Here is an 18,411-nt window from a genome sequence, read left to right as displayed (position 1 = left end):
TGCCGTGCTGGCCCTGCAAGTGTGAGTGTGTGGCTGCTGGTGGCAGTGCGGCTGGAGAGCGTGTGTGCTGTGTGCATGTGCATACTTGGCAACATCCAGGCACAGGGATCTGACCCTCACTAGGGTGGAAGGATTGAGTGCTCCATCTGTGCTCCAGACCCTTAGCTCCTCCTCAGCCCTAGAAAGACGCTGCCCACCTCTAGTCTGAAACTCCTCAGTTTTCAGCCCACCCAGCCTCCTCGGTCCCAGCCCACCTCCTGCTATCCTCTTCTTTGTTCTCAGCTTAGTTCTACCCACCCAGGAGTGCCCAGTACTCACTATTTCTGGGTCATCTGCTGGGCCTTGCGCCGATGGTATCGGGACATGAGCACCACCACCACCACCAGAAGGCAGAACAAGAGTGCGGCGATCACACCCACCACCACCACTGAGGCTGACACTAGGTCCACCTGCTTCCCAGAGTCTTCCTGGGGGTCTGCTGGAGACAGGCCACTGTCTGAGGTGGAAGCCTGCAGCCACAACCCACCCCAGACCTCACAGCTCCCCCGCAAAACATCTAAAACCACACCTCAGTTTGATTCTCTGCAAGACACACAGCGCAGCCCCCTCTGAATAAACACTTTCCCAATTCACTGTCTCTGTCTTGCTTCCTGCTGCCCCCACCAAGCCCTTGGCCCAGGTCCCTTGTCCCTTCTGCCCCAGTGCTTACCAAGAACATCCACAGTGACCTGAGAATCCCTCGAGGAGAACTCATTGCTGACATGGCAGACGTAGATGCCGCTGTGCTCAGTGGTCAGTGGGGGAAAGCCCAAAGTGTCCCCATCCACTTGTACCCCACTGGGCAGAGGCCCATCCAGCCTGGAAGACAGGGAAGCTGAAGGGTGCCAGCCAGGAAGGACTGAAGCCACCACCACCCAACGTGTCCAGACAGCTCTCCACCCTCCACCCCCATGACGTCACCCAGAGCCGCCGGCTGTTCCCACGGTGCCCCTCCCTCCACCAGGCAGGTCTAGGCAGAGGTCCTTTCTCCCTGCTGCCCAGCCTGACCTGGGCACTCCACACACACACCCGGGGAAGATCCAAACGTGTGCCATCCCACATGCTTCCACAGGCATCACGTCATCCAACACTGGGTACCAGGTACACATGTTATAAAGTCCACACAACAGGACAAATCCACTCCTAGCTGGGTGTAGAGATAATTGGAAGATGTGACTGCCTGCTCCAACACCCGTGATGTTGCATGGCAGGATACATGAACATAGCCCCAGGCACAAGACCACAGGCATCGCTCATATACTCACATGTGAGAACATGCCCGTCATGGGCTCACATACATGTGTACCCAACCTCTCCCTGACTCTCTAGATATTTCAGACCTTGGAAAAAGGCCAAGGATGCCTTGAAGGAACTGGAGGTAGTGGGTGTTTTTGAGGTGCTAGCAATATCGTGGTGGTTATAGGAGTGTTGGCTTAACAACAATTAGAAAAAGACACAGCTGTCTTGTGCATTTTATGCACTCACATAAATATATAAAATATTAATATCGAAATATTGTGTTATATTTCACAATTTAAAAGTCAGACAAGGCCAGGCACAGTGGCTCACACCTATAATTCCAGCACTTTGGGAGGCCAAGGCGGGCGGATCACCTGAGGTCAGCAGTTCGAGACCAGCGTGGTCAACATGGTGAAAGCCCATCGCTACTAAAAATACAAAAAACTAGCTGAGCATGCTGGCACACACCTGTCATCCCAGCTACTTGGGAGGCTGAGGCAGGAGAATCTCTTGAACCTGGCAGGTAGAGGTTGCAGTGAGCCAAGATCGCACCACTGTACTCCAGCCTGGGCAACAGAGTGAAACTCCATCTCAAAAAAATAAAAATAAAAGACAAGGGCCGGGCGTGGTGGCTCACACCTGTAATCCCAGAACTTTGGGAGGCCAAGGTGGGAAGATCACGAGGTCTAGAGATCAAGACCAGCCTGGCCAACATGGTGAAACCCTGTCTCTACTAAAAATACAAAAATTAGCTGGGGGTGGTGGCGCGCACCTATAATCCCAGCTACTCGGGAGGCTGACGCAGAAGAACTGCTTGAACCCAGGAGGCGGAGGTTTCAGTGAGCTGAGATCATGCCACTGCACTCCAGCCTGGCGACAGAGCAAGACTCTGTCTCAAAACTAAAATAAATAAAATAAAAGACAAAAAATTTAAGGGCTTATCAATTTATTCCCTATTAATGACCATGTATCTTAGATTCCCTGGGCAAGCCAATAATATTTGGTGACCATACATATTCTTGTATGATGAGTGTAATAATACAAGAGATCTGAACACATACCCCAATTTATTTGGGGGCTCAGAATATATTGTCCCATTCCATAGTGGTATATCCTGGCCCTGCGAGGGGAGGAACCTAGTCTCAAGTTAGGCCTTCCCCAGGCTCGGGCCCTTACCGTGTCCAGTTGTATGAGGGAGGGGGCTGCCCTTCACTCAGGCACTTGAGCATAGCTCCTTCTCTGCCAACGTGCCACAGATTTTGGTCTTCAAGGCCCCTCACAGAGGCCTCAGCAAGGACTGGAATGGGAAGTGGGAGGAGAAAGAATGGGAATGATGCCTTTGATCATGTGGTACCTCAAAGGGCCCTACCCCCACCCCACCCTGCCTGAAATACCCTCCCCTTGCCCTTCTCCATCCTACTCCTGCTGCCAAACCTAGCTCAGCCCCACCCTGCTGACAGCTCCTGGCCACACTGTTCCCTCCCGTCTCTAAGCTCAGAGAGTCTACATTGGTTTACCTGTACAATGAGACCATAACTCCCTCAAGGTAGTGATCCATCACACATTTTCTGGATGTCCTGTGTTGCCTAGCATAGTGCTAGTTATAGAACAGGTGCTGAATAAATGTTGCCTGATTCTTCAAAGGTGTAACAATCCTACTAGTTCATTCATTTCTTCAACAAACATTTGTTGAGGTCCTACTTTGAGCCAAATGCTGAAAACAGTCTTATCCCCTCCAGAGGCTTGAAATCTAACACTGGGAAAACAATATCTACCATTTACCAAGAGCCTTCAATGCGCTAAGCACTGTGTGAGTTGCTCTGTGTTCATAGTTTCTAATTCCCATCAAAACCCTCTAAAGTTGGTATGAGTTATAAATAATTATACCCATTTTGCTGATGAAGAAAATGAAGCCTAACAAGATTGAATAACAGCTGGTAAGTAGAACTAGGTCTTGTCTAAGTTTATCTATTTCCAAATCCTAAACTAATATTTTAGAAAGTGCTTTCAATTCCGTGTTTATAATTGATTCTCCCAACAACCCTGTGAAACAAGGCAATCTCTTTTGTAAAGATAAGAACACAGAAGCTCAGAGAGGTCTATCCTCTGGGATCGGGCTCCAGGTCTTCCACATTTGGACTAGTGCTCTGTCATACTATAGCCTCCAGGACCCAGGCTGGCCAGCCTGGCATGGCTTAGGGACCTATGGCATCTTACCAATCTGCTGAGAACCCCTTGGGCCTCCCTACCCAAGCATCCAAGCACTTACAGGACACGTGGAGGATGTGGGTGATCCTTTGGTCCTGGAGCAGGCCAGGATGAGACACCACACAAGTCAGTGGCTGGCCATTCATGCTGCGGCTAGGCACCAGGTGGAACTCTGAGGTGACAGCAGCAGAGCGGGAGTGCTTGAAGGAACGGCTGGACGTTGTGCCTTTGACCTCCGTGTCCCAGGTCACGCTGGGGGCTGGGCTGCCCTCAGCTGTGCAGGAGGCTGCCAGGGTCAGGCCCTGGCCCTCTTCTAGTGCTGGACCAGGATTCAGTGAGGGCAGGGGAGGCACTGCAAATGGGGAAAGGCAGGGGTCACAGGTCTGTACAATCCCTGTCAGGAGGCTCACACTCATCGCATTTCAGTCTTGCGCAAGTACAAACTTTCAGGCCTGCTTTCCTTCTCTTATTTCGTGGAGATGCAGATGAATGGTAGAAATTCAGGTGACTTTGTATCCTTCTCTACTGTGTGAATTTTTTACAATGAACATAAGTTATTTTAAAAAATAAAATAATGAAGTAATTAAAAAACTAACCAGATATCATCTACCTAATAATAATAACCACCATCTAGTAAGAATTTACTATGTGTCAACTATTATGCTAAATACCGTATAAATGTTATCTCAAATTCTGTCAACAAACAGGGAGTTAGGTATTATTACCTCTATTTTCCAGATGAGGAGACCAAAGCACAAGGAAGTTAAGTGACTGTTCCAAGTCATCAGCTATTAGGTGACAAAGCCTAGATTTACACTTGGGTTTTTATTTTTACTCCAGGGCTGATATTATTAACTTGTATGTGAGTAAAGGGAAACTATAAAAACCTTTATTTATTTATTTATTTATTTATTTACTTTTGAGACTGAGTCTCCCTCTATCACCCAGGCTGGAGTGCAGTGGCACAATCTTGGCTCACTGCAATCTCCGCCTCCTGGGTTCAAGCAATTCTCCTGCCTCAGCCTCCTGAGTAGCTGGGATTACAGGTGCGCACCACCACACCCAGCTGATTTTTGTATTTTTAGTAGAGATGGGGTTTCACCATGTTGGCCAGGCTGGTCTCAAACTCCTGACCTCAGGTGATCTGCCCACCTCAGCCTCCCAAAGTGCTGGGATTACAGGGTGTGAGCCACCTCACCCAGCCAAAAACCTTTATTTTTACCTTCAAAATATTAACACAGAATGGAAAAGACTTAACTTGACCATAAGTCCAGAGTTCACCACAAGTGCCCACAATATAAAGTGATGGTTTAAAAAGTGATTGTGGCTGGGCGCGGTGGCTCACGCCTGTAATCCCAGCACTTTGGGAGGCCAAGACGAGCGGATCACGGGGTCAGGAGATCGAGACCATCCTGGCTAACACGGTGAAACCTTGTCTCTACTAAAAATACAAAAAAATTAACTGGGCGTGGTGGTGGGCGCCTGTAGACCCAGCTACTCGGGATGCTGAGGCAGGAGGATGGCATGAACCGGGAGGCGGAGCTTGCAGTGAGCCCAGATCGCGCCACTGCACTCCAGCCTGGGCGACAGAGCGAGACTCTGCCTCAAAAAATAAAAAAAGCGATTGTGATCTCAGACCACATTCACTGAAGGTCCATATCAAGGAAGGTATTAGCTCCATTGATCGTGTATGGCCACACCATAGCTGGGCCTGTGTTCACATTCAGGACCCACATTGTAAAAAATACCACGGAGCACAGGATGGTGAGAGAGGCTTTGAAATTGTCCTTGGTGGAACTGTGTCAAGAACCAGTAAGTTTAGCTTGGAGAAGAGTAGATTTGGGTGGGGCATGACAAAGGGCCTCTGCTTTTGGAAAGGTTGTTGTGCAGAAAAGAGAATAAGCCAGTGCCACATTGCCACAGGGCAAAAGTAACTGAGGGAGTTTCATGTCGTCGGAAGGAAGAACTTCCCAATAAATGGATTCTTCCCCAGCTTTTGGGGTTACTTGGAGAGAATTTCTGGATTGGGTGCGAGGATAGCTAGCTGGATGAAGCTCCCTCACCTGAACATGACCCCACTTTTTATTCCTGTTCTACTTCTGCCCCATCCATCTCTGCAGTCCCCATCTCTGCTTCCCCCTGCATCCACAGCGGCTCAGACCATACCCAGAGATCCCCTCTTACCCAGCACTCGGAGCCGCAGCCGCGCCTGGAAGCTGCCGGCGGGGAAGGTGCTGACCCGGCACTCGTACTCGCCCTCGTCCGCCTGCACTGCGTTGCGCAGGAGCACTGAGCCGTCCAGGGGGTTGCGTGGGGGCGGCGGCTGCTCCACGCGGCCCTCGTAAGCCGGGCTCACATGAAGCCCGTATTTGGAGTGCAGTAGCGCTAGTTCCTGGGCGCCTTCGCCTGCGTCCACCCGAGCCCATGCCACTTGACCCACTTGCTCGCCGGAGTCCCCTCGGTAGAAGCAGGGCAGTTTTGCGTCCTGGCCCAGCACCACAGTTACCACGTCTGAGGTCTCCAACTCACCCGCGCGGCATCGGCCTGCAGGGGGCAGAGAGGGACAGCCACCATTAGGGGTGCTGCCAGAGCTGGGGGAGCACAGTCATAATGATAATGACAGCAAAGGTGGCGGGAACTCCTGGAGCATTTTGTGCTTGCAAAGCACATTCAGTTCATTACCTTATTAAATCTACAAAACATTCCCAAGAGGTAGGCGTTATTATCACCATTTAACAGATGAGGACACTGAGACCCAGAGAGAGGAAGTGGCTTGCCTAAGGCCACACAGACGATTTATGGAAGACTCACACCCTCTTGCAGCCTAGGATTGTATCCTGAGTAGTTGCAAGCTAGGAAGCTGTAACAGAACAGGAGACCCAGCCTCTGCACTCAGGGAGCTCACAGTCATCAGGGAAATGGAATTTATGCACAAAGAAACAGGGAAAGCCGTGAACAAACTTTCAGAGGAGGTTCAACCCACCAACCGGGAAAAAGTGGATAGTTTCAGAAAGTGTAGCCGGGAGCCACGGCAAGAATCCAAAACTGCTGGTATCTGGAATGGGGCACATAGGGTAGGAAGGGTCTATTCAGTAGGCCCTTTGGAACATTCTTTTCATGGCTTGAAGATGAGAGACCTGGATTCCCATAGCGCAGGAAGTGTTCCATGTGGGAGGAAAGGCATGAACCAAGGCTCAGAGGCAGGAATGAGCAAGCCACTAAAGACAGAAAGGGCCCAGGTCAGAGGCCCAGAGAGATGAGATCAGGGCAGACACACAACAACCGGGTCAGAATTGTAAGCCAGAATCGGAGGACAAGGGACAAAGGGCTAGTACAAAGGGCTAGTATTTAGCATATTAATGAAGCCCTCAGGGATTCTGGAATCAGAGCTATCCATCGTGTTACTTTATCTGCAAATAAGGATCCACTCCCTTCTCTCATGGGACTTGAGTTCTGCTCAGGAGCAAGAGATACATATGGAGACACATATGGAAACATGTGATGATGGTTTCTGATTTAGTACTCAGGGGTGTGTTACAGGCCAACTGCGGGATGGGGCAATCACTACGGGACTGAATCATTTGGGAGGGCCCCATGCATGAGTTGGGTAGGATTAGGAGGGAGAGAGAGGCCTAGAAAGGCATTCTAAGTCAGGGACCACGGTGAGCAAACACCAAGGAGATGGAGAAGGTGGCTTGTTTAGGAAGCAAAGAGGAGAGGACCCAGCCTAAGACAGGGTGTGTGCGTTGAGCAGGAGTGGAAAATATGGTTGGGGCAGGGTGGGGCCAAATCACCAGGGAACTTCCATACCAGCAACGGAATTCAGACTTGGTCAAGAGGAAATGGGGAGTCACTGAAGGTTCCTTAGCCAGGGAGTGCCATGAGCAAGTGGTGAGGGGCAGTCACTGAAGGCTGCAGCTGCAGCCTGGGTGCAGTAGTGCTAGGGTGGAGAGGAGGGGACAGTTCTGGGGGGAGATTTGACAGGGATTTAGTCACTGACCAGAAAGAGAGATGAAGGAGAGGAAAGACTCAAAGGCAGCTCCTACATTTCTAGGATGAGTAACTTATGAGGGAGACAGGGCCTGAGGATGTTCATTGCTGGGAATAAATAAATCTGGAGTCATGGAATCAAAAGTGAAATATGGGGATTGGGGCCTGGGGGCAGAGCAAAGGAACATGCTGGGATGGCAGGAGCTCCTTGCCTTGGAACGCGTGCCCCAGCAACCCCCAACAGTGTGTTGTCCGTGCCTCTGCCCAGCAAGCCACACACCTTGTTGTTCCTCACCTCTGCTCACACCGTACCCCCTGCCTGGAATGCCCTCCTCCCTATGTCTGGTAGCGCCTACTCATCATTTAAGACTCTGCTTAGACATCATTTCCAGCAGGAGTCCTCCCTCCTCCCACCCCCACCCCAGGCAGCATTAGGTGCCCTTCCTCTGTGCTCCCCAGCACCCTGCTTTCACTCCTGTCACAGCACTTTATCCCTGTTTTCTGGGCCTGACATCACATATGGAACCATTGTTTCTGATCTAGTGCTCAGTGGTATGTGGGTTCCGTCAACACTTATTGACCAAGTGAATGAATGAACCGGTGAATTAATAAATGAGAGAGACAGAAGGAAAGTGTAGAATGAGGAGGAACAGGCTGGGCACAGTGGCTCACACCCTAATCCCAGCACTTTGGGAAGCTGAGGCAGGCAGATCACCTGAGGTCAGGAGTTTGAGACCAGCCTGGCCAAAATGGTGAAACCCTGTCTCTACCAAAAATAAAAAAATTAGATGGGCTTGGTGGCGGGCGCCTGTAGTCCCAGCTACTCGGGAGGCTGAGGCAGGAGAACTGGTGAACCCAGGAGGTGGAGGCTGCAGTGAGCTAAGACCATGCCACTGATCTCCAGCTTGGGCAACAAAGCGAGACGCTGTCCCCAGCCAAAAAAAAAAAAAAAAAAAGGAGGAGGAACAAGCATTGGGCTGGCCAGGGAGGAACATTACATGGTAACCTTGGGGTGGAGGCAGGATAGGCTGGGCTAGCTAATTGGGTTCACTGCCAAAGGGAGCACCTCCAGACTGGACAGAGGAAAAAAATAGGGATGGAAGGAGGCAGGCATGGAGGGAGGAAATGAAGCCCCACGAGAATGGATCAGAGTTTTAGTGAGGCAGCACATAGAGCACAGGAAGGGGTTCCTGTGGCCCTGCTACCAGAAGGAGAGGGAAGAAGGATGCTGTTGGGTGCTGAGAGGGCCCAGATGGGACAGGATAGACCTGCAGGGCCAGATACCAGGGCCCTGACCTGCCTAAGCTAATGTTGGTCCCACCCAGCCCAGCCTGGGAGTCCAGCTAACCACCCGCACCCCTCCCAGGCTTCTTCTCCTCCTGGCACTGGAAAGAACAGGGCTGCCAAGGAAGGGCTGTGAGTGAGCTTGGGTAGGGGATCTCCAGCACAACATATCCTCTGCTTCAAACGCTGATGTCTGTGAAGGTCACAGGGATCCGAAGACCTGCCCCATTAGGACACTCAAACCTTTCTAAAGACTATTTCTGAGACAATATCAGATGGCATATTTTCCATCCCTATTCCTATACTAGCCAACCACCTGCTGCCTCCCCACCACTAATCACCTATATTTCCCTTGGAAAATACCTTCTTAGGGTACAGCAGGCATTAGATACCCAGCACATGCCTGAATCTCAATCCTCCGTGTTCTCACCTGTAAGTCCACGATCCCCACCCCTAGGGGACAAACTGAAGCTTCACAGACCGAGGAACCCAGTAAAACAGGAAATTCCCTTCTGGATATCTCCCACAGATCCTCATTGTTCTAAATCCACTATTTAGTAGGAACATCTCAGCCTGAGGCAACACCCTCCTCCAGCTGCGTACCCCCCTACCACCCTAGGGTACAAGAGAAGAGAAAATAGAATTTGGGCCCTAGAATCCCTGTCCTTGTCTAAACAGACCCAGAAGTCCAAGTTTCCAGGCCAGGGCAGGCCAGGACTGCCTCCTCCTTCTCTCCTCCACCCAGTGTCAGCCTGGCGTCAGCATGATGATGTCATCAGACCAAAGGAGACACATTGCCTGCCAGGTGAGGTCACCTTGAGGGCATGTGGTGGCCAGGCCAGGCCAAGCCCACGGACCCTTCTATTGCAAATTGTTTACTGAGGCTGGTGGACTCCGGCTGGTTGGACACTCCTCCCTCTGACCCTCCCACCCCTCCTCCCTGGAGCACCAGGACGCTGGTCAGGAGCCTTGGTGACTCAGAAGCTGCCTCACAGCAGCAAGCCTAGCCACAGCCACCACCACCTTGCGCAAGGGAGAGAACAGGCCCAACTGGCCAGACGGGATCCCTGCCCTTGGCCTCCCCCACCCTGGCTAGGCCCCCACGGGCCTCTTTGGAGCCCGGCCCTTTGTGTACCCCGCCCGCTCCCAGACAGGCCCTCCATTCCAGGTTTGGGCTGGCTGGCTGTTCCCCACCCTATGCCTGGGTCTCAACTTCCTTTCTATGTGAGCCTGGCCTCTGATCTCAGGAGGCGAAACTGAGGCTGTCACTTGCTGACACCCAGCCATCAAGAACATCTTTAAGGAAGTATCTTTTCTTTATGAGGGGCCTTTCTCCATCAGTATCCCCTGCTGGGACTTACAGGTGTGAATGGAGGGGATCCTAGAGGTGGGTCTGTGAGAAGGAGGAAGGGAGTAAGTATGAGTTTTTTGTGTATGGGGAGCTGCGGCTGAGGGCCTGGCCAATCTTAGTGCTGGTTCAAACGCATGTGAGGCTATCTCCTTGCATAAAATGGTGGGTGTTTGGCACATATATGTGTTCATGTCTTATCTTAGGGGCATATACGTACTTACTTGTCTGTGTCCAGAGGGAAGAGCTGTGTATCAGTATGTGTGAATGCGTGTGCACACTTGATTCCGTGTGCGTGTCACACCCTCTGTATGCATGGAGTGCATTCTTGTCTCGCGGAACTCTGCACACATAGTAAATATTTTGCTGTCAGTTTATCTTGGCTTCCACATGTCTCTCTGTCTCAGCTGCCCTTGGTCAGTGGTATGTGGCTGTGAGCCTTTGCCTCTGCATCCTGCCGGGAATGTCACCCCCAGCATCCTTCCCCACCTTACCCCAAGACTTGAGGACATATTCATCTCAGGCTCAAGGTGAAGTCACTGTCCCTCCAGGTGATGGGAACTTGCCATTAAGGACTCCCCAGAAGAACAAAACAAATGTTCCCTCTCCCCTTGCTCCTCAGGTTCCTACTAAAAGGACTCTCAACCTTCTCACCACTACCCCCAGCCACTCCCCTGGGCCCCTCAGCAGCTCTGGCCCCCCAAGGAGGCCTCTCCCTGGGAATCTCTGTCAGGGCTCTGCTGCTGCCACCACCAGAAAAACCAGCTCTGGCTCCAGGCCTGGGTAAGGGTTGTCTGGTGTGGGTTTGGGGGGGGTGAGGGGAATCCTGCCTGGGGCTAGGGGGAGGGGTCCAGGCTGTCTAGGGTCTCATGCTCCTTTGTTAACTCCTGCCTCCCCTTACCTGACAGCAACAATCTCCACCCGAGAGCTGGAGTATGCGGGTGAGTCTGGGGTGAGAAAGGACCTAGGAGGGACGCACTGAAGCTCCCCATCCAGGACAGGTGACACAAACAACCCAGCAAACCCCTTTCCATCCACTCTTTCCCCCGTAACCTTGGCCTTGGAGTGCTAAGGAACTTTAAAATCCAGAAGATTCCCTCTCCGCCTTCATCCACCTCCCTCACTTACCCCCCATTGTCCTAAGCCCCCCAGCTTAGTGAGAGCTTCCCAGCCTGGGCAAAACGCCCACCCACAGATTAGTGTCTGGGGAGGGGGGCCACACAATCACAAAGGGAGATGAGAACAATGGGGAGGACAGGCCTTGAGGCAGCCCCACTCTGGCCCAGACACAGCTCCCAGCACAGATAAGTCCCCTAAACCCCCCGGAGCCAGAGTCTGAGCCTGGCTGAGTCACCACAACAGCCACACTGTGGGTGGGAGAACCGGGATTCAGCTTCTCCCAAACTCCTGAGATCCTAACCCCTGCTCCACACTGCCTCTCCACCCACCATGGTCAGCTGTGCCCCATCCCAAATCACAGCCTCAACTCCAGCTCTCAAGACACACCAGATTTAGAGGGAAGGGGGTGGGGGTGGCCAGAAAACTATGAGAAAATCTCCTGAGGCCAGAGGCTGCCTGTTCCAGTGAAAGAGTGACCTCAGCCGCCTTCTCCACAGCCTTCCTTCAGGAGGCATGGCAGATGCCTCCCCAGTTCTGAACTTCACCTCCTCTTTTTTTTTTTTTTTTGACACAGAGTCTCACTCTGTCACCCAGGCTAGAGTGTAGTGGCGCGATCACGGCTCACTGCAACTTCAGTCTCCTTGGATTCAGGCAATCCTCCCAAGTAGCTGGGACCACAGGTATGCCACCATGCCTGGCTAACTTTTGTATTTTTTGTAGAGACGGGGTTTTGCCATGTTGCCCAGGCTGGTCTCAAACCCCTGGCCTCAAGGGATTCACCTGCCTTGGCCTCCCAAAACGCTGGGATTATAGGCATGAGCCACCATGCCTGGCCCCCTCCTCATTTAGATTCTCTTCCCAAATTAAGACCCTAGGCTTCTCTACTCCCTTCCCTTCTGACTTCGTTCCCCACATCACCTCCATCCCTTCTCTCTGCCTAGACTTCGGTCAGAGCAAGGGCAAGTTTTTGGAGGCTAGAACATCCAATCATTCTCTCCTCACTGGGCTTCTGCCCCAAAGTAGCTAATCCCCATTCACTTTGCCTAGAGGACCCCCAGATCCTGAGGCTGTGGTCCGGCTGATGGAATCATGAACTCTAACCTCCTCATCTCTGTAGCTAGGGTCTCCTTGGCCCGGCCTCCTTAAACACTAGGGTGGGAACAACGTCACTGGGGTCACAGGGCTTCCCTGGGATTCTCCCAGTTCTCACCACCTCCCTTGCTGGCTTCCCTGGGTTTGGGTAGGTCCTACAGGAAAGGGCCTGCCCCCCTCTGTAAACAGGAGTAGAAAAGTAAGGATGGGCCCCTCCCTTTTGAGGAAACTAACTTCAGACAGAAAGCTGATCCTAACCCCCAGAAGGCAGACCTCAGAATGCAGAGCACCACTTGCCCTCTGGTCCTGCAGGGCTCCTGAACCCGACAAAGAGCTAGGGACTAGGATCCTAAAGGGGGGAGGGGTGTCTTGTGGATTTGGGTCCCTCAGCCCCAGGGCAAGAGATGGGGGAGGGAGAAGGGAGGAGACCTCACCCGGAAACTCAACCCATTAAGGAGAGACAAAGAGCTGTGGTGCTGAGGCGCCTCCCAAGCCTGGGCTCCTTTCCCTGTCAGGGGTGGGGCAGGGCCCTGGGGCTCAGAGCTCTAATGGCCCAGGATTTGGGTGGGGGGTGAATTTGCAGTAGGGCCAGGAAGTCAGTATCCTGGGGAAAGGTACTCTGGTACCCTCTGAGAGATGGGACCAGAACCCTTTCCTCCTCCTATCTCCACAGCCAGACCCACTGATCCTTCCAACACCCCAGCACCCCACTTCAGCCAGCGCTGGACCATCACAGAGTCATTGTATTTCAGAGCTGGAAGGTCAATAGAGATCATCTGGTCCTAGCTCTCGGTCTACTGAAGTCTGGTTTCATCGCTGCCCAAGGTTACTAAATAGATTAATAGCAGAAACGGGATCTGGACCCAAGACTCCTGACTTCCCAGTCCAAGGATTTTTTCAGAGACATGAAACATTCCAGGTTCCTGGGAGCCATTAAGGAGAGTCTACACACAGAAGAGCCAGAATGCAGGTGGTAGTGGAGGTAGGACCATCTGATCCTCAGGCTAGGAGTCTCCAGCCCCCAGAGCAACCTCAGCTCTGTGCAGGTTGTAGCTGCAGCAGCGGCAGAGTGGCCTCCTACCAGGTGCCAGCTTCCTGGGGCAATCTGGAGCCAGGCTTCCTCCCTTACTGCCAGGCATTGCACGAGGTCTAACTAGAAGGGGGTCTCCTTTCCCCTTCCCTGGGCCTCTCTTAGTAAGAACAGTTTTGCCATCATGGAAAAGGAAGGCAAGAACCATGTGATGCAGTCACCATTGCATCCCCAGCATCTAGTATCCAGGTTGTACCCAGTGTGCACTCAAATGTACTATTCTTCAATGAACTTAGAGTGAGAACACCAAGACACTAACCCTGGTTATGCTCCTAACACTGAGCAGAGGTAATCAGGGATTCCAGACATAGTGACCTGGCCTGGGGGCTGGGAGGGAACATGAAAGGGAAGGGCTACACTGGCTCTTCTGAGGGTACTGCTGGAAGCTGGGGGTGGGAGAGAGAGATTGGCTCCTCAGTTCAGAGTCAAAGGAAAGAGATGTTTGTGTGTGTGCGTGTGTGTCTACTCCTAATATTGAGTAATCTTGCAGATCTCACTTGCTTATCTCTCTCAGTTTTTTCATCTGTAAAATGAGAGAGTTGGAGTAGTGATCTCTTTGATCTCTTCCAAGTCCTGAGATGGCATGACTCCACTCTTTAGGTGTGGGTAGATCCCACAGGAAAGTGACTGCTGCTTCCCCAACTCCAGCAACTAGGCTCCACCTTTTTGGCCTAAACAAGTGAGAAGGATTATCTGGAAGATGGGAATTAAAACACAGGTGGTAGGGGACTGTGAGGGGATGGCAGGGGTAGGAGCTCAGTATCCTATGACTGGAGGCTGGGCCCATGACCTATAATAAAATCAGAGTTGGAGCAGCCCATACCTCCACCAATCCACACATCTAGGCCTTATTCTCCTCCTCAAAGCTTTGGCTGGAGACAGAAGTAAGGGAATCACTGCCAGATCTTGCTGGGGAACAGAGGCTCCCTTGCTACTGCTCCTGGGCCTGAGAATCAAACTGTCCTGTCCAGATCAGGCCCTATCTTTTGAAGGAGAAATATTTCTGTTACTCATTACCCTAGGAACAGCCTATGGAATCCCACTGAGGTCTCACTGTGCACACACACGCACACACACTCTCCTCCACTCTGAAGATGATACATTCCTATAATTCATATTTGCTCTATATGCATTAGACAGATAGGAGGTAAGGAGTAATACAAGGCATCTAGTTAAGAAAATGGGGGAACAGGAGATGAACAAATGGGGACCACACCCTATCTAGAAGGTTCCCTTCCTTAGACCCCCACCCATCTAAACCCCCTTATTACCACCCTGGCACCTAATACTGTGCCCAGGGAAAGGGAGGGGTCAGAGTGACAGGCATTCTCAGCTCTCCTATAGTCCCCAACAGGTGCCCCAGTCCTGGTGCTCTAGAACGTCATGGAGAGATGAGAAGGAAATAAAAATCCCCCATCCACTCTCTGGGCATCAGGCTTCCTGCACTGTGATGACTGCAGAAACCAGCTGAGCCCTGAGTCAGCCCCAGTTCCAGGCAGCCGTTCCAGAGCCCAGGGGGTAGGCCAAGGCACCTCCAGGAAACCCTGGGGTGAACAGGATCCTCACAAGTCCCACCTGCCTGCCCACCTGCACTGGGTCACCATGTCTATTCCCCCAAGACAGCTCAGGCCTAGGCAAGGCTTTGGCAGAGGCATGAGGGATCCCAGACATAGTGACCTGGCCTGGGGGCTGGGAGGAAACAAGAAGGGGAAGGGCTATACTGGCTTTTCTGGGGGCACTGCTGGAAGCTGGGGGTAGGAGAGAGAGACTGTCTCCTCAGTTCAGAGTCAAAGAAAGGAGAATATGTGTGTGCGTGCGTGTGTGTCTATGTGTTTGTGCATGTGTGTCAGTGCCAGGTTGGTCTCAGAAGCAAGTGTCCTGATGGTTCAGGCAAGTCCTACCTGTAAATGATGCCAGCAGTAGCAGCAGCAGCAGCCAGGCCTCAGGCCCCCACATCTCGGCTCCCAGGGACAGGGGCATGGTTGAAAGGCAGACTGCCCAGCGTTTCTGAAGTTCCACAGAGATCTCCCTGGGAGCCGGCTGCAGACTTGAATAAGGAACTGACCCAGAAGGCAGGAAGCTTCAGAGTTCTTGCCTCTCGCACTTGGATCTCCACTAGGGGACCCAGCCCCGGCCCCGTTCTACCCACCCAGCCGTAGCTACCCCCAAGAAGCCGTGATCGGGAGCTCCGAGCTCCCCCAGAGCTGCTTCCCACGCTGTGGCCAACAACGACGGCAGAAACCTGGGAACCTGCTCAGCAGGTCAGAACAGGTGCGTCTCTGGGGGCTGGGCCTGGCACGGAGACTCAGCAGCCACCGCCCCCATGGCCTGGGCTAGCTAATGGGCGCCAGCGAGGGAGGGAAGGAGGGAAGGACCTGGGTGCGGGCGGTGGGGTCCCATCCTCAGCTCCAGGCTTTACCTGCGAGTATGTGGAAGGGGCTATGAAGGGAGAGGCAAGGGTGGGGGCTAAGGGAGGCCCAGGGCACCAGGCCAGGCCAGGATGAACAGGGGCAAGGCCCTTGTGGGTAGAAAGGAACCCAAGCGTCCCACACCCCAGCTAGCCTTGGTACCTCCTGGGGGCCTTGACAAGTTCCCAGATCTCCTGGAGGGTCTCAGCTTTGGAGCCACAGAATCGGAGAAGGCCAGAACTGAGGAGGAAGGAGTCTGTTAGTGCTGCGCTGTATACTTCATTCTTCAGAAGAGAAAACCAAGGCCCAGAGAAGGGGAGGGACTTGCCAGAGGACACACAACTTAGTCTCATGGTTTGCTCAGACACTTCTATCCCTGAGGTAGGGAAGTAGTTCAAAGACCCCTGAGAAAGAACTTACGTAACTCCTCTAACTCCAACTCCATATAGAAGAGGCCAAGGAAGTAGCCAAGGAATTAGCCCTAGGGGTTCCTGGCTTCCCTATCCGGGCCCTCTCTCAGCTTCAACACCTTGTTACCTGGCCAGGAGTCCCAAAAGCACGGCAGCACAACTTGAATGGAGAGAGGTTCCTCTCTACCCTCTCCATGGTCATTTTACCCAGTTTACTCCAAGGGCATTGGACAAGACCACATGTCTGGACTTTGCAAGGACAATCTTAATTTCAAGTACTCTGGCCCTGTATTCCTATAAGTACATCCTTGTCAGACCATGTGTTTCCATTCTGAATGCATAAAAAGTGACCGCCAAGTTACACAAAACCTTCCTGGCCTCCCTGGGATAGCCAGAGGAAGAGGGCATATTCTGAGCCCACTGAATATTTAGTGAAGGGGAGGGGCAACATCACTTGCAGACTAGGGCTAAAACAAAAACCAGGTAAATATAGAGATAGACATGGGAGAAGAAAAAAATCAAGGTTAAAGTTTTGCAATAGGACCCTTCCATCTGGAGAAGGCAGAAAGGAGGAATAAAGAAGCCATAAGGAAGAGTTGTTCTATGTAGATTTTCTACCACCACCATCCCCACCAACTCTACCTGTCAAACTCTTATTCATCTTTCAAAGCTGACCTCAAATGCCACATCTTCGTGAAGCCTTCTCTGCTCCTCCCAACCCAAATTAATCTTTCTTCTATTCTTCCTCAGCCTTTGCTAGTCCTTTTATTATAGCTTATGTGCTCATAATTTGTGCACATCTTATCTCCTAAACTAAATTGTAAGCTTCAAGTCAAAAAAACATTGATTGAGGCCTGCTGTGTGCCAGGGATTCAGTAAATGTATTAAATTGCGGGACAGGGCAAGAGTTGTAGCCTGTGAACTCCTTGAAAGTTGGGCTTGTTTTATGATCTTGTCTCAGTCTTCCATGCTAGGACAGGCCACAGCATTTCATGGGAACTGACTACATTTTGGTGAAGGCATGAATTTCTGAATAAATGAGTTGTCCGGATGGAAAGGGTGGTGAAGTAGGATCAGTAAAGCAGAGATCCTGACTGGCCATGAGTTACTATCCTGAACTGGGCTTGTGACCTGGACTTTACTCCTGTCGCTGGACTATGACCCCAGCTCTGGCTCTAGATGCCAACTGTCAGCAATGACCACGGCAGTGACCTCTTCTTCAGGGGCTATTTCCTGCAGGTCAGAGGCCCTTAAAGGCCAGGCCGGATGCCAGAATTCCCCAGTTTCTCTCCACCTCCAACCCCTTCCCTTCTTCAGGTCCCCACCTGTGCCAGGGGAACAGCCCCACCCAGATGCTGCTTTGAGATCCACTGTGGCAGGGGTGGAGTAGGGCCAGCGGGAATGGGAGGGGGAGCATCCTGTGTTATAATTATAATTATCACACCTTGGATCCTATCGCATGCTTTCGGAGGAGCTGCTTTCCTTCCCACGGATTCACCCCTCCAGGTCCTGGAAGCCACAGGAGAAACTGAGGCACAGGAGTGGAAAAGCAGTTAGTTCTCAAGATGGATATCCAATCTCCTTCAGCCTATCCATTCACAGTATACCCCTGTGAAAGTACTACCAGTCAGGATGTCTCTGAACCCCTGGTTGGGCCCCTTAATCACTCACCCTGAACTCTAGCCATATGGAGCATGGAAGGGGGGCAGAACTGTCCAGAGGTGGAGTTAGGGTATGGCTATACTCATTTTTTCATGGGTATGATGCAGCCTTGAAGTAGGCTAAGGGCACCACAGTGCCTGAGAGGGAGCACTAGAGTCCAGTAGCCCACTCCAGGCCTTTGACGGAGGTAGGGATCTCTCTCCTCATTTCACAAATACCTATCTCAAGTCCCTCTCTCCCCTCCTTCCCCTCAGCCCTGTATGTCTCACAAGGGCCATGCTCTTGGAGAATATGCCCTCAAACTTAGGCCTTTTCTACCCTCTCCTAGGATGAAGGCTGGGGAAGGCATATTCTAGGATTGAGGCTGGAAGGAAATATTGGATGAGGAAGATTTTCAAGACCAATGCCTGGTATCCTGGTTCGGTTCTCCCTTCCATATTGAATTCCCATTCCCCACATGCTCACTCCTACCCTCCTCCTACCCACATTGTGGTCCCTAAGAATGAGAACAATTCAAGCCAT

At 52.0% G+C, this 18,411-nt stretch overlaps 1 protein-coding gene and 2 long non-coding RNA genes across 3 annotated transcripts in view; 2 read left to right on the top strand and 1 right to left on the bottom strand.

Annotated features, from left to right (window-relative positions):
* Positions 1 to 632, top strand: part of LOC129049059 (uncharacterized) — a 20,636-nt gene extending 20,004 nt beyond the window's left edge. The window contains exon 5 of the long non-coding RNA XR_008511828.2: positions 283 to 632. This is a non-coding gene — a long non-coding RNA (uncharacterized LOC129049059). The remainder of the gene's footprint in view (positions 1 to 282) is intronic.
* The window catches only part of NECTIN4 (nectin cell adhesion molecule 4), an 18,543-nt gene extending 2,898 nt beyond the window's left edge, over positions 1 to 15,645 (bottom strand). Inside the window, exons 1-6 of the mRNA XM_002809905.5 lie at positions 15,311 to 15,645; positions 5,671 to 6,030; positions 3,548 to 3,838; positions 2,455 to 2,575; positions 710 to 858; positions 319 to 475 (exon numbers count right to left, since the gene is read on the bottom strand). Coding sequence (XP_002809951.1) covers positions 319 to 475; positions 710 to 858; positions 2,455 to 2,575; positions 3,548 to 3,838; positions 5,671 to 6,030; positions 15,311 to 15,389 — 1,157 coding nt within the window. The 5' untranslated portion in view covers positions 15,390 to 15,645. The remainder of the gene's footprint in view (positions 1 to 318; positions 476 to 709; positions 859 to 2,454; positions 2,576 to 3,547; positions 3,839 to 5,670; positions 6,031 to 15,310) is intronic.
* LOC129049061 (uncharacterized) lies at positions 9,942 to 18,411 on the top strand. The gene is made up of 7 exons (XR_008511829.1): positions 9,942 to 10,147; positions 10,516 to 10,638; positions 10,731 to 10,891; positions 11,802 to 11,907; positions 12,993 to 13,301; positions 15,260 to 15,680; positions 18,218 to 18,411. It is a non-coding gene; the product is annotated as an uncharacterized LOC129049061 (long non-coding RNA).

This window comes from Pongo abelii, chromosome 1 (genome assembly GCF_028885655.2).
Source record: "Pongo abelii isolate AG06213 chromosome 1, NHGRI_mPonAbe1-v2.0_pri, whole genome shotgun sequence".
NCBI classification, from domain to species: domain Eukaryota; kingdom Metazoa; phylum Chordata; class Mammalia; order Primates; family Hominidae; genus Pongo; species Pongo abelii.
This window is presented reverse-complemented; position numbering and strand designations above follow the sequence as displayed.